The 13,970-nt window shown below is 31.3% G+C and overlaps 3 protein-coding genes across 3 annotated transcripts; 2 read left to right on the top strand and 1 right to left on the bottom strand.

Moving 5' to 3' along the window:
- The first annotated feature begins 151 nt into the window (after positions 1–151).
- On the top strand, positions 152–7,898 carry LOC106784423 (neuralized-like protein 4). Its single transcript, XM_014743929.1, has 17 exons — positions 152–325; positions 572–787; positions 869–1,315; positions 1,399–1,599; positions 1,758–1,977; positions 2,115–2,211; positions 2,284–2,460; positions 2,609–2,917; positions 3,043–3,236; positions 3,350–3,639; positions 3,726–4,119; positions 4,210–4,531; positions 4,622–4,815; positions 4,902–5,107; positions 5,200–6,647; positions 6,722–6,871; positions 7,063–7,898. Exons 1-17 carry the CDS (start codon positions 167–169, stop codon positions 7,256–7,258), a joined length of 5,220 nt encoding a protein of 1,739 aa, XP_014599415.1. The 5' UTR covers positions 152–166; the 3' UTR covers positions 7,259–7,898.
- Positions 7,899–8,658: 760 nt separating this feature from the next.
- Positions 8,659–10,535, bottom strand: LOC106784424 (guanine nucleotide-binding protein subunit beta-2). Its single transcript, XM_014743931.1, has 6 exons — positions 10,257–10,535; positions 10,002–10,147; positions 9,567–9,866; positions 9,279–9,480; positions 8,920–9,136; positions 8,659–8,822 (listed from the first exon to the last, which is right to left on the bottom strand). Exons 1-6 carry the CDS (start codon positions 10,323–10,325, stop codon positions 8,716–8,718), a joined length of 1,041 nt encoding a protein of 346 aa, XP_014599417.1. The 5' UTR covers positions 10,326–10,535; the 3' UTR covers positions 8,659–8,715.
- Positions 10,536–11,333: 798 nt separating this feature from the next.
- On the top strand, positions 11,334–13,817 carry LOC106784436 (peptidyl-prolyl cis-trans isomerase-like). Its single transcript, XM_014743966.1, has 4 exons — positions 11,334–11,437; positions 11,523–11,741; positions 12,446–12,799; positions 12,861–13,817. The coding sequence occupies exons 2-4, from the start codon at positions 11,538–11,540 to the stop codon at positions 12,930–12,932; spliced, it is 630 nt and encodes a 209-aa protein (XP_014599452.1). The 5' UTR covers positions 11,334–11,437; positions 11,523–11,537; the 3' UTR covers positions 12,933–13,817.
- The last annotated feature ends 153 nt before the right edge of the window (positions 13,818–13,970 follow it).

Genomic DNA, 13,970 nt, shown 5'->3' with positions numbered 1-13,970 from the left:
TAATCTTGTATGCCATTGGTGTTTTTTTTTCACGTTTAACCAATTAGCGTTGATTATTCTGACCGCCAATTGCACGCGGATACGGTTATATATATTATAGCAAAATCTAGCTGTAATATATATCTATGCATATATACATATATACATCGGTGCATGGACACAGTAAATGGTCGACATGTTTCATCGTCGAGCCGGTCGTCGTGTTACTTTAACAAATAATAATTGCACAGCAATTCGAAATTATTCCGAATATAATTATGGATTGGTATTTAGTGCTATGCCTCTTAAGGATGATGAAATGTTCGAAGTCCGTATTGATAAAAAGGTATGACCACGTATTACTGTTGCCTTACAGATCAATTTTTGATATACTATGCAGGAACTACAACTGTCAAATGTCGCGTGTGTTTATGTTTTATATTTGTAATGTTATTTGTTTACAAACATAATACTTACTACTATAAAACATATAAATTTATTAATATTGGAAATAATAATCGATATTTTATTGTAGATATATGTATTAATAAATTTTTGTATAGATATATTTAAACAATTTTTATCATCACAGATGATATCATGGAGTGGTAGTATAGAGATTGGAGTGACAGAATGTAATCCTGAAACTGTGGAATTACCTGCTTGTGCTACCAATCTTCGCCATGGATCTTGGATTATGACTAGCTCGGGTATAGTACACGATGGTACACGAATAGTAGAATTATATGGTACAGATCTTAGTAGTCTGGATGAGGGAAGTACTTTGGGTGTAATGAGAACGTCTAATGTATGATTCTTTCTTTTTAATGCTTTTGATATTGTAAAGCATATATTATTATAACTAGCTTCTTTTTTTTTTTAATTATAGAACGAACTTGTATTTTACATTAGTGGTGTTTCTCAAGGCATTGCGGTAACCAACATTCCAGAGCGCTTATTTGCAGTTATAGACATGTATGGAGATTGTGTTCAAGTTACCATTACCCATCCACGTCTTTTACCTGTCAGTAATGAAGTAAAGGATGAGGTTGAAATTAATAACGATTACCCTCTTGGTGGATCATCTAATTCATCTACAACTAATCTAGTCGCTAACTTGAATGTTAATTTAAATGTTAATGTAAATGTTAGTTTACCGAAAAATCCAAGCCCTGCTGCTATTAGAGAAGATCGTTTAAAGTTCCATGAAAGAGTGGGTATGCTTGTAAAACTGTCTAATAATGCAAGAACGGCTGAAAGGCGGAGACCAATTGATGAATTCAATAATGGCGTTGTAATGACACACAGGCCATTACGAGATAATGAACTTTTCGAGGTTAGCTTATTAAAATATTATATTATCAAAAAAGATATTAATCAAATATAATATATTACAAATAATGTTTTGATTCCTTATAGATACGTCTAGATAGACTTGTTTACAAATGGTCTGGTAGTATAGAAGTTGGAGTTACAACTCATAGTCCTACTGCGTTAGAATTTCCTGCAACAATGACCAATATGCGATCTGGTACAACAATGATGTCTGGATGTGGTATTTTAACTAATGGAAAGGGCACTCAACGTGAATATGGAGAATTCAATCTAGATGAATTGAGAGTAAGTTTTATATGAACTTTACACATACGCATTGGAATGCGTTTCAGTTTATAGTGTTGAGTAATAATGCATAAGTGTGTCATCTGACATCGATGTATATATATATATATATTTCTATGTAAATGTAATATTATGTTTGTGTGTGTGTTGCTTTATAGGAAGGAGATAGAGTAGGAATGATAAGAAAAAGTAATGGAAATCTCCACTATTTAATTAATGGGTTAGATCAAGGAATTGCTGCCAAAGTACCAGCAGGTGTATGGGGTGTTATTGATCTTTATGGAATGACTGTAAAGGTGACTATTGTTGATCGAGATGAAAGGGAAGAGCAGAACTTAATCACGAGACGTAACACTTTGCAGTTGCAAGGATTAAACGGTAAAGACAGTAGTGTCCTTGTTTTATGGTTTATGTAAATCCTTAATTGGTTCTCCTACCACCATAGTTTTGATGGGATACATATAAACGTGCATTCATTTATCAGCGAGGAAGACAATTTATACATTCCTTTGTAGAACCAGAAGAAGAACCACCTGATAGACTCATGTTCCATTCTTGTTGTGGAACACATGCTGAAGTTATTAATAACGGACGTACAGCACATAGGCCTAAGTAATGCATACATGAGTTTATTTACTTCATTAAAAAAATTAGAGAACTGTGTTATAATTATCTTCTTTGTAGTGCCATAGATGATTTTAATAATGGGGTAGTATTAACTTCACGACCATTAAAACCAAATGAGCTATTTGAGGTGAAATTAGATAAAATTGTATCCAAATGGGCAGGTTCTATTGAAATAGGTGTGACAACGCATTCACCAACTGAATTGGAATTTCCTTATACAATGACTAATGTTAGGTATATGTATGACAGTTTACAAATAATATCATTCTACATGTCAATTTTATTATATTCGTTTATGCATGTCATTTGGCCAGACCCTGTATATGTAAATATCAAGATTATTACACTTCTTATTGCTTGAAGGTGCTAATGTCTCTTACAGATCAGGTACTTGGATGATGACAGGAAATGGTGTTATGCACAATGGAACTACTATGATAGATCAATATGGACAAAATTTAGATCGATTACAAGTTGGCGATCGTGTAGGTGTTATGCGAAAAGATAATGCTACATTGCATTTTTATGTAAATGGTGCGGATCAAGGTGCAGCTGCAATGAGTGTACCAGAAAAAGTTTATGGTGTTATAGATCTGTACGGACAAGCTGCGCAAGCAACTATTGTGGATACCGCAGATTTTTATAGTCCTACAACAAATAATTCTAGTTTCAGTAATACAACTTTATATAGGTTTGTTATTTTATATGAGCACAAACTGAACATTTATTTCTTGTATAAGCACGAAATAAACATTTGTTTCTTATATCTACATAGTATAAAAGCAGAATATATTACTTGTATCTTTACTTTAATAGCGATTTGAGATTTCACTATGTACATGGAAAAAATGCACGTATTACAAATAATGGTTTAACAGCATCCAGACCAAGAGCTTTAGGTGAATTCAATGAAGCTATAGTTATTGCAAATCGTGCTTTACGCGAGGGTGAAATGTTTGAAGTAACCATTGATAAAATGGTAGATAGGTGGTGTGGAGCTATCGAAGCAGGTAATCTTTTGAAATAATATAGAAGCTTTTAGTTTTTTATTTTATCAATTTACATTTGAGTATCATAAAAGTGTAGCTGCCTTCCTTGTATTAATATTAGGAAAATCTCCCAGGGGTCACACTTATCAGACCAGATGAATTGGAATTTCCATCTACAATGACGGATATCGATCATGACATTTGGATGCTTTCTGGTTCCGCTGTAATACGGGATGGCATTACATTGCGTAACAATTATGCATGCGATTTAGATTTCCTAGTGGAAGGAAATCGTATTGGTATGATGCGATCTGCAGATACAAGTTTGCATTATTATTTAGATGGTGTAGATCAAGGTCCAGCATGTACAAATTTACCTTTACATGTTTATCCTGTGATCAATTTATATGGTCAATGTGTACAGGTATAAGATTGAAATGAGTCGTATATAAAAATAATCTTAATGAATGGACCTACAAAAATAAATAAAATAACTTCGTTTTTCTTTAGGTTACAATTGTACTGCCAGAACGTAGAGATCCATTAACACAGCAATACATTCCTTCAGAGAATAGTACCAGTCAACAACCTACATCTGTTATCCAACCGCAAGTTCAAACAGAAGTTCTGCATAAATTCCATACGTCTGTTGGCTCAAATATACAATTAAATAACGAAAAGACAGTGGCAACAAGACGTAGGGAACTTAATAATGCTGTGTTATTAAGTGAAACTCCTTTAGACAATAATGAAATATTCGAAATTGCTATTCAAGAAATAGACATTGAATGGAGTGGTTGTTTAAGGATAGGAGTTATAAGCAATGAATCTGGTAATTGGTTAAAACCTACCAATCGTGTACCTGATATAACTTCTATTCCAACAAATGCCTGGTACATAACAGGCAAGTATAAAGTTCACGATCTAAGTTATCTCAATAAGTACAAATTTTTCTTATTAACCCTTTTACATCACATCGATTACACATATTTAGGAAATGAAGTAAGACATTCGGGATATGTTCTTTGTCCAAATTATTGTCCAAGTTTGGAATGGCTTTGTGTTGGTGATAAAATAGGAATGAAACGAACGCATGATGGTAATTTGAAATTTTATATTAATGGAGAAGATATGGGAATAGCGGCATCTAACGTGCCTGAAATGGTATATGCAATAATTGAACTTTTTGGGAGTACTATTGCAATCAAAATTACAAGTAGCAAACATCAAAATACAGCAATATCTCCTAATGCAAGTTTAAGATTACAAGATTCTTTGGAATTATTGTTAGATCCCATACCACCTGTTATAAAAAAGTTAGTTTAATAATATTGAAGAATAATATTTCGTAATGTTGAATTATATATGAATAAAATTTGTATTTTTCTATTTTTTTTTTTTTATAGTGACGCAGGAATGGATACATCAGTCGATATATCCGAAGGAAAATTAGCTAATGATACTACACTTACTCCAACACAACTAGTAAATTATTTAAATGGAGAATCGAATTGGAATTACGAATTTCATGAAAACCATGGCAGAAATATTGAACTGGATAGAAAAATAATTGCTAGAAGAGTTGCTAGTTATAATCAAGGTATAAAATCTTAAAATACTAACATAAGAAGCGTGGAAAAGATATTTAAACAGATTCTTTATGATTTATACAACAATATTTTACAGGTGTAGTAATGTCTAGTCGTCCATTGATAAAAGGCAAACTATTTCAAATAAAGATTGAAAAATTGAACGAACGATGGGTATCAAATATGCTTTGCGGCGTTACTTGTATTGCACCAGAGAAAGCTAATTTTCCATTAACAGCGCTTGGTTTTAAAAAGCATTCATGGATTATTTGTAGTGATTGGATTTTTCATAATGGCATGAGGGTAATGATCTTTTTAAATATAACATTTAAATTACATTGAAAATATTCTTTTATTCTTGATTTATGTATCTAACCATTTTCCAATCCAAATAGGTTAAAACAAAATATGGTTACGCATTAGAAAACTTACAGTGCAACGATACAGTAGGCTTATTAATCGATGAAGACGGTAGACTGCACTTATATATTAATAGCGTAGATCAGGGAGTAGCAGCAACAGATGTATCTCCTTATGTCTATGCTGTGATTGATTTATATGGTCAATGTGAACAAGTTTCAATAGCAGGAACTGATCAGATGTATACAAATTCAGTTGTTGTTGATAACAGTACAATTGCATCTGCTACTGAATGTATAAGAACAGAATTGGACGATGTAGAAAATTCTCGAGAGAAAGCTGATTTGGAATGTCACGAAAAAGAGAATGCAATTCCAGCTACATCATCGGATATTTCTTTGTCAACTTCTCCGAGCATACCAAGTCAATGTAGTTCGCATACGAAAGATGGAAATTATTCCACTGTATCAAATAGAAACGATGATACGAATCTGGTAAACAACATTCCAGAAAATAAAGCGACGTCGAGTGTTTCCGGCTCGAATAATTTAGATTCTGACTCAGATGTGGAGAACGAAGCAAGAAGTAGCAAAAGTAAAAATTACACTGAAGATTCGAGTCAAATAAATGATAACAATACATTGCATAATAATCAGTCGGAAAATAATTCAAATGAAACGAATATACATACGGAATATCGAGCTATCGCAAACGTTTTAAATATTAAAAATGAATGTACAAATGTAGAAATAAACAATGCAACAAATATTAATATAAAGAATGGCACGACTACTAGCGCTACAAATATTACTAATTTGAATTCTGCTATTAATTCAAACAACGCTAATAATGCAATCAACGAAAGTATAGCATCCAATAGTCAAATTGTTAGCATAACTACGAGCCAGAACAATGTATCCGTTAATATTTTGAGTACATCTCAAAATGGTTCGTTTTCTTGCCAAAATCTTGCACCAAGTGTATTGGATAATTTATCCACAGAAATATTAAATAATACTTCTTCAAGCTTTCATGAATTACACTCTAATATTAATTGGGATAATGTTACATTAACGAATGATAATTGTAACAATGGCGTGTTATCTTCAAATCAGAACAACATGACAAATAATCATACAATGCCATCAATACAGAATATTTCACTACCATGTACTCCCGGAAGTATTTCATCGGTCACAAAGAAATGCGAATATTTAAAAGCATGCATGAGGCTTAAAAAGTCACTCATATTACCGGACGAGTTTTTTACGCTCGACGATGCATTATGTTACTGCAGTGGTTGTTATAAAACGGAAGGCGATAATGCTATTTGCAAAAAGGGCGAACCTCCAGCAGAATTTGCGTTGCCTGTTGGTTGGGCAAGATTTCCTTTAAGACAAAGTATCAATGCAAATCAAATCCCACAAAGTACCACAGATAAATGGCACGTTGCCTTTTATGGAATACGACTAGATGCAATAAGGTCTGCAATAAGATTTATTTTATTCCTTTCTTTTTTTTTTTTTAAATTTCTAACAAAATATATATTTTCTCCAGGTTAATTCTCGATAGAGGCGAACTTATGACAAAGGAACAATTAGATGCGAGTAATTTAATATGTACGAAAAACGAAGTTCAAAATCCTCAAGTAATATTTTCACCAAATATAAATTACGCGGCATCGGAAGAATTCGTTAAAAAATATCCGTAAGTAGTTTCAATGATGAATGATGAATGTTCAAAAAAGTTGGGATCAAATCCTTTTCATCTCTATTTTACCTCAGTAATACGTAGGTAGAATACTAGTTATATAAAAATATACAAGGTGTATATTTTTAATTAACTAGTTTAATTATTTAATGAATAATTAAATAAAATAATAATAATTTTATATACAGATACATCGATCATCGATCAAATAAGAAACTTAATGCATCAACTGCATTCCAATTGTTGGTAAGACCTGGTTCATACACGATAGGAACCAGTGAAAAAGATGACATTGAATCACAATTTGAATCTAGTAAATGGGCTACCAAAGAAGCTGGTGCTACTGTAATTGTGGCTCTGCTGATACATCTGGATGGATTTTAATTTTTCTCTTTCGGAAGTATCTCGATTTTATTCATTTTTGTCGAATATACGAAGAGCATTTTTATTTTCAGTGTGAACTATCGGTGTACATAAATACCGTCGTGATGCAGCAGTTGTAAGAATTAAAGATCAATATTCGATTCCGTCGAAGTTACGACATGCATTTATGTTGTAACATTAATATAAATCTCATTATATATTGTATACCTACTGCAATCAATTTATCTTATATGAAAAGAGATTATTTAAGATTTCAATTATTTTAACACTAACAATAAGTTATTGAAAAAAAAAACAAAAGAAATGAAGCTTTTTTGCGCGCTCTCTCTATAAATTATTATATACGTTTATTATATTTAGAAATGATTTCTTTCGGCGTTAATATAGCCGGTGGCCTAGGTTTGAAGTTTATATAAAAGAGAATCATATGGATATATCTGCACAATAAGTTCCCTATATATGTCCAAAGGGGCAAAGTATTTTTGACTTCTGTGCTTCGCGCCTAATAAACACCAAATCTTAATGATTGCATTTCTAAATACGCAATACATTTCTCAAAATGCACTATTCTGCAGCATTGATGAAGATTCGTGTAATATGCACGTTGTAGAAATAAAAAAGACAATGGCAATTCTCATTACAATATCGAATGATTTATTTTAAACGATATATATATATATATATATATATTTTTATCTACTCATAAGAAACAAAACGAGAAAGTAATTTATTCCAAATGTACTTTTTTATTGCAATTTTTTATCACGACAAGAATTTTCCTACAAATTACGAATTGATACGAATACTTTCAACACTTATTTTCACTTCATTTAAAAATATTTGATTTCACGATTAAAACACTTCTCTTACTACTGTTTTTTCTTTTTTTCCTTTTTTTTCATTTTTTTACTTTTTCTTTTAATAGTTATTGTTAAATTGTTCCACTTTGTGATTAAACAAATAAATATAAAAATACGCGCATTTCGCACGGAAACAATTAGTATTACCTTTTCACTTAGAACATTCAAATTTTGTCAATAAAATTCTATAAATGGTCATTTGTATTAGGAATGTAAAACTTATTAATGCGTTATAACATAAATTATATTTCTTCTTCTTCTTCTTCTAAAAGTCACCAGATATTTATATGTATGTATTGATTAGTACACGAAATTAACTAAATTATTAAACTAAATTATAAGAAATGTAGTTTCTCTTGGTATAAACATAATCACCTATTATCGAGCGACTCCTTTGTAAATTATTTTATCGTAACAAGAACTGAAAATAATCATTATTGTGTCTTTCAAAAATATGTGCAATTATCAAACAATTCCAAATCGTAATTTCTATTTTCCGAATCTCTTAGTAATTTGATTTTTTTATTGTCGTGTTTATGATCTTTTTTTTTTTTTTTTTTTTTTAAGCACTGGCAATAACTATTTATCGTAAATTTTTTATACCCAAATTCGAACATTTTGATCCCAAGAGCAACTGGCTACTGCCATACCGTTGTTAGTAACACTGAGCGATGTTACTCTATTCTCATGACCGGATAGAATACCTTTAAAATAAAAGAAAAAAAAAATCGATTAAACAATTATTCTCGATAGTAGTAATGGCAAATTTTGTTGTTGTACAAATAAATAGACGTCATTCACCATTATGTTGATTCTTCAACGTGTCCCATATGTGAATAGAATTATCGTCGCTTCCACAAAATATGAATCTGCCACTGAGCGATAATCCGCATGATGTAAATCCTGGAGTTGAATTTGGTGGTTTGAACGTTGCTAATTGTTGATCAGATCTGAAGTCCCACAGTCTAGCAGTTTTATCTTCTGAAGCTGTTACGAAACCATTTCCCGAAGGATGATACTGTAATAAAAATATTTTTCGATAGATCAGAATCATTATAAAAACATCGAGAATAACTCGAAGGATCGATATTTTATAATTACAATTACTTGATGCTATCGAAACGTTAGTTTTTTTCTTTTTTTTTTTAAATTCTACTCACGCAAACGGAATTGACATCAGCTTCGTGTCCAAAGAACGTCTGTTTGGCGGTCTCTTCTCGCAAATCCCAAAGTTTGCAAGTCCTGTCGACTGAACCAGTAACATAAGTGTTACCATCCGGCGAAAGACTTATGCTTACAACGTCTCCTGCGTGTGCACAAAAGTCCGTTGTTTTTTTATTTGCTTCGAGATCCCATATACAACTAAAATTGAATAACGAAATAATAATATGCGTCATTTAATAAAAGAAAAAGAAAAAAAATTAATAACCATAAGAGATATATTTTACATTTTCATATCGCCGGAACCAGTAATAATTCTTTTATCTTCTAAAAATCTACAAGACGAGAGAAATCCTTCGTAACCGAGCAACTCTCGAACGATTTTAGCAGAACCGGTAGAATCGCGATTGTTAACGTCGTAAATGGTACACATGTTATCCATTCCACCGCAAGCAACAAAATTACCGGAAGGTGCAAAAGCTACCGACATCACCCAAGCTGAACGCAATGGTATAACTTGCACTTTGTTTCCGGTCCAGGAATCCCAAATTATTAACTTTCCATCTAACGATCCTGTGACGCAATGTCTAAAATAAAAAAATGAATAATGAGACAATTACAAAACTGGTGATAATAGATAGGAATATGTGTCTATTTAATTTGTATAACAATTGTAATAATCGGAATGAATAGTAAATTATAATAAATTTCTTATCACAGACCTGCTGTCCCCACTAAAATGCACCGAATTCACCTTATTTATGTGCCCTTTAAGTAATTTCTTCGTAGATAATTTAACTTTTGGAGCATCGGCCACGCTACCGCATGCTTCTTCTAAAGTAGTATCCTGTTGTTTTTTCTGGTCCTCCTGTAAAAATGTTGTTAAGTTGTATTTAAGTTTGTAGCAAATGCGTTGAATAGAAAAAGAAGTACAAGAAAATAGACAAAATGTGAAATAATACGAATTGATGATAAACCTTGCACTTGTTGATAAGATCCTCCAATTCCTTTTTCAAGGCTGCTGTTTCTGGATCGTCTTTTCCCATTTTGTCTTATTATTAATAATAATAATAATATGAAATTTTGTTATAAGAGCCGGTGACTCGAGAATGCTAAAAAATTAAAAGTACTCAGTTAGAAACTAAAACCTTGTCGATGTACAACTGTACGATGAACAATACGAAGTGATTTCCGTCTAAACGAAAAAGAAGCCACAGAGGTATCTAGCCTGCTGCCCTAGTAATCGTATTAAAACTAATAATTAATCCTATTTGTTGAGCATTAGCTTGGCTCATACAGATAACTTAATTACCTACATGTACAGTAACCCTTATTGTAATATCTATAGATTTTTATGGAGATCCTATATTATTCTTATTCAAATAACTAATTGGATAAATATGTTTAATTGAGAAAGTTGATGATTAGATTAAAAATTAAACGAAAAGCTATATCTTATAATAAAAATTCATCATATAATTCATTTTATTAATGTCAATTAATATGTTCAGTTTTAATTTGGGATCATTTCGATCATTTCAAAGAAACATTTAGAGTAATATATGCGCATATTTAAATTGAATTATTATCTGAACATTAAAAAGATATGAATATAGCAATATTGATATCATCAGTATTAAATGTATTGATTTATTATACCATATTTTCTTTTGGCTTCTAATGAACATGCGAAAAAATTGCATATCGTTTTTTTTTTATTATTACGAACACGAGTTATTACGAAATTCGATTCTATTCGATTTTATTTCACTTCGAGTTAGTCGATAAAGTAGAAATGTACACTTATCGACGAATACAAACGATATTATAGATTCCGACTTTATCGATCAAGCTTATATAATGCCAATGAAATTACGTAAGTAACACGCTACTAAATATGCTAACCTATTTCATTAAAAAGATTCTTTAGATTAATATCCAGTGCATATGTTATGATTCCATCATTTTTTATGTATATTTAAGACTTTATAGGTATATTAATTATTATTTTGTTTATAGTCGTTTGACTTGCGAATTACAAACTCGACATTCGCAAATTTCGATTGGTTGGCATCGAAACGAGTGGTGTGCATCCATCTTTTCGATAACCGTTTATATACTGTCTGATATTTTTATTACATAATAATAGCCAAAAACAGTAAGGGCTTGTTTAAAAAATTATTTAATTAGATTAACTTGAATTAATATTGTAAGATTGTTCCTATTAAAGTCGATTTCCGTAGGTAGAAACGTGCGAAATGGCGTTGAGATCGATCTGCCGGCTGTCAATTGATTTGACTTTCAGCCATACGTGCCATTTGCGAGCCACCGCCCGCCCGAGTCGACCGTTCCCGGTTACGTTCGTGCGAAATTTTGCAAAAGTCGCCAAGAAAATGAGTTTGCCAAGAGTTTATTTCGACGTCGTTGCCGATGATAGGCCCATGGGCCGTATCGTTATGGAGGTAAGGAAAAATGAGCCATAAGTTAACCAATTAAATTCCCAAATCATTATTTTGCGAAAATTTCCTTGCAAATTTCCAGCATGGTTAGCCATCTTGCTTCTATACTTATAAGCCGGTTCTAATTATCAACGTTATTTCCGGTTATTAATTATCTATCTTAATTTTTTCTCATCGTAATTGTTAATTATGGCCTACATTTATTATATTTGCGTTTCGAGCATTAGCGAATTTTTTGTTTTCTTTTTTGTTCTGGCGAATAATTATTCTAATGTTTTCGTCATTTCTTGTCCTCGACCCTGATCTTCCTCTTGCCTCTCGTCGATTATAATAGTAAAATTTTCCACTCGCCTATTCAATCGCTAAAGTATTTCATGCCGCATAAGACTCATTTCCGTATAATCATTCGATGAGGTAGACAACAGATATATGATCATTTTTAAATCGTGATTTTTTTTTCTTTTTCTTTTTTCTTTTCACGGTTATCAAATAAGAATGTATTTGAATAAATCATAGTTTTAACTTTTTAATTAAATCGCCAATCAACTTTATACTAATATTTAGTGGAAATATTATTAAATTTTAGAAAGAAAATTATCAAGATTTTTATCTTTTATCTTATTATTGTAATAAGTAATGAATTAATTTTGGATTACACATATATATATATGTTTGTTTATTCTATAATATTAATTATATTGTTTTAGTTGAGATCCGACATAGTTCCTAAAACTGCTGAAAACTTCAGGGCTCTCTGTACAGGAGAGAAAGGTTTTGGTTATAAAAATAGCAGCTTCCACAGAGTGATCCCTAATTTTATGTGTCAAGGTGGTGACTTTACTAACCATAATGGCACTGGTGGTAAATCAATTTATGGAAATAGGTTTGAAGATGAAAACTTTATTTTGAAACACACGGAAACTGGAACTCTTTCTATGGCAAATGCTGGACCAGATTCCAATGGTAGCCAATTTTTCATTACTAGTGGAAAGACCAGTTGGCTTGATGGCAGGCATGTTGTGTTTGGAAAAGTCATCGAAGGAATAGATGTTGTTAGGAGGGTAAAAACTACATTAATGCCTTTTGGATAATATATTTAATACTTACCAAGTTTTTTTTTAGATGGAAGCCATGGGTTCGCAAAGCGGACAAACATCCAAAAAGCTTGTGATACAGGATTGTGGACAATTGTAGATCGTTTGACTAGCTACTGTATTGACTAGCTACTGTAATGACTACATTTTTGTTTAGCTGTTGCAAATATTAACGTCTTTATTATTACCCTAATCATATTTTTTGTCTAAATGTCACTTTTATTTTCAATGTCAATGCATTTACTCTCCTTTTAATGAAAATAACACGACTTGTAAGTAAGAGAAGGATTTGCATCCATTTGATAACTTCAGTCAGTATATACAATTTGGGTGACAAAAGGTTGGATGAATTTTGCAAAAATTCAGTAATGTAGTAGAAGAGTATACATATCCTCTCTGATTTTGTTTCTGCATTTATTTGTACGAACGTGTTTGACCTGTATTTTTATAAATGACACATTACATTATGATGTCAAATCCACATTCTTCCGTAAAATGTTGATCTATGCATGATGTATTATTAAAAGAAAAGTGTGTTCATCTCGTACGTTTACAGTAATTCTTCTATACCATTGATTTATTTTAATTTTAAAATAAATAATGTTTTTTATTTTTGATTATATAGAAATTTAGTAAACATTTGGATAATATATTTTAACGATGCATTAATGTCTATAGTATCAATCTATATAGTATCAATTTTTCTATTGTGCTTTTGCATTTGACTATTCTATAGACACGTGTTTTTATTTTTCAGTATAAATGTCGTTTTTATACCTATGAATCAATCCTTTGTATGAGGTGTGGTGGTGGTGGTGGTATTATAATAATCGATATTTACTTGATTGTTAGAAAACTATAACGCAGGCATTAAATTGTGAGTTATTTGAAATTTCTTGTAGAGCACCAGCGTCGAAAAAAAATGTAGATGCAACAGTTTGAATAGTTCCGATTTCTGTAAAATAAAATTGTTCTCAGAAATCTATGAGATGTACATCATTTGATCTGATTTTGATCTTTGACCATAATAATATATATACCGTAAATGGTACAAAAACAATATTAGATCATGCGAAGATTAGATATATTGAAAGAAAAATTATATACGTATATATAATATATTTACATATATATATAT

Source organism: Polistes canadensis, unplaced genomic scaffold (assembly GCF_001313835.1).
Source record: "Polistes canadensis isolate GaletaPanama2010 unplaced genomic scaffold, ASM131383v1 scaffold_34, whole genome shotgun sequence".
Taxonomy (NCBI): Eukaryota; Metazoa; Arthropoda; class Insecta; order Hymenoptera; family Vespidae; genus Polistes; species Polistes canadensis.
The sequence above is the reverse complement of the archived record's forward strand: the minus strand, read 5'-3'. Positions and strand labels throughout refer to the sequence as shown.

Coding starts and splice junctions, on each gene's coding strand:
- LOC106784436 (XM_014743966.1), top strand. CDS start 11,538: ATGGCGTTGAGATCGATCTGCCGGCTGTCAATTGATTTGACTTTCAGC. Junction 11,742..12,445: donor TGGGCCGTATCGTTATGGAG/GTAAGGAAAAAT, acceptor ATATTGTTTTAG/TTGAGATCCGACATAGTTCC. Junction 12,800..12,860: donor GAATAGATGTTGTTAGGAGG/GTAAAAACTACA, acceptor GTTTTTTTTTAG/ATGGAAGCCATGGGTTCGCA.
- LOC106784424 (XM_014743931.1), bottom strand. CDS start 10,325: ATGGGAAAAGACGATCCAGAAACAGCAGCCTTGAAAAAGGAATTGGAG. Junction 10,148..10,256: donor ATCTTATCAACAAGTGCAAG/GTTTATCATCAA, acceptor ACATTTTTACAG/GAGGACCAGAAAAAACAACA. Junction 9,481..9,566: donor GGTTCCGGCGATATGAAAAT/GTAAAATATATC, acceptor ATTCAATTTTAG/TTGTATATGGGATCTCGAAG.
- LOC106784423 (XM_014743929.1), top strand. CDS start 167: ATGGTCGACATGTTTCATCGTCGAGCCGGTCGTCGTGTTACTTTAACA. Junction 788..868: donor GTGTAATGAGAACGTCTAAT/GTATGATTCTTT, acceptor TTTTAATTATAG/AACGAACTTGTATTTTACAT. Junction 6,872..7,062: donor GAATTCGTTAAAAAATATCC/GTAAGTAGTTTC, acceptor TTTTATATACAG/ATACATCGATCATCGATCAA.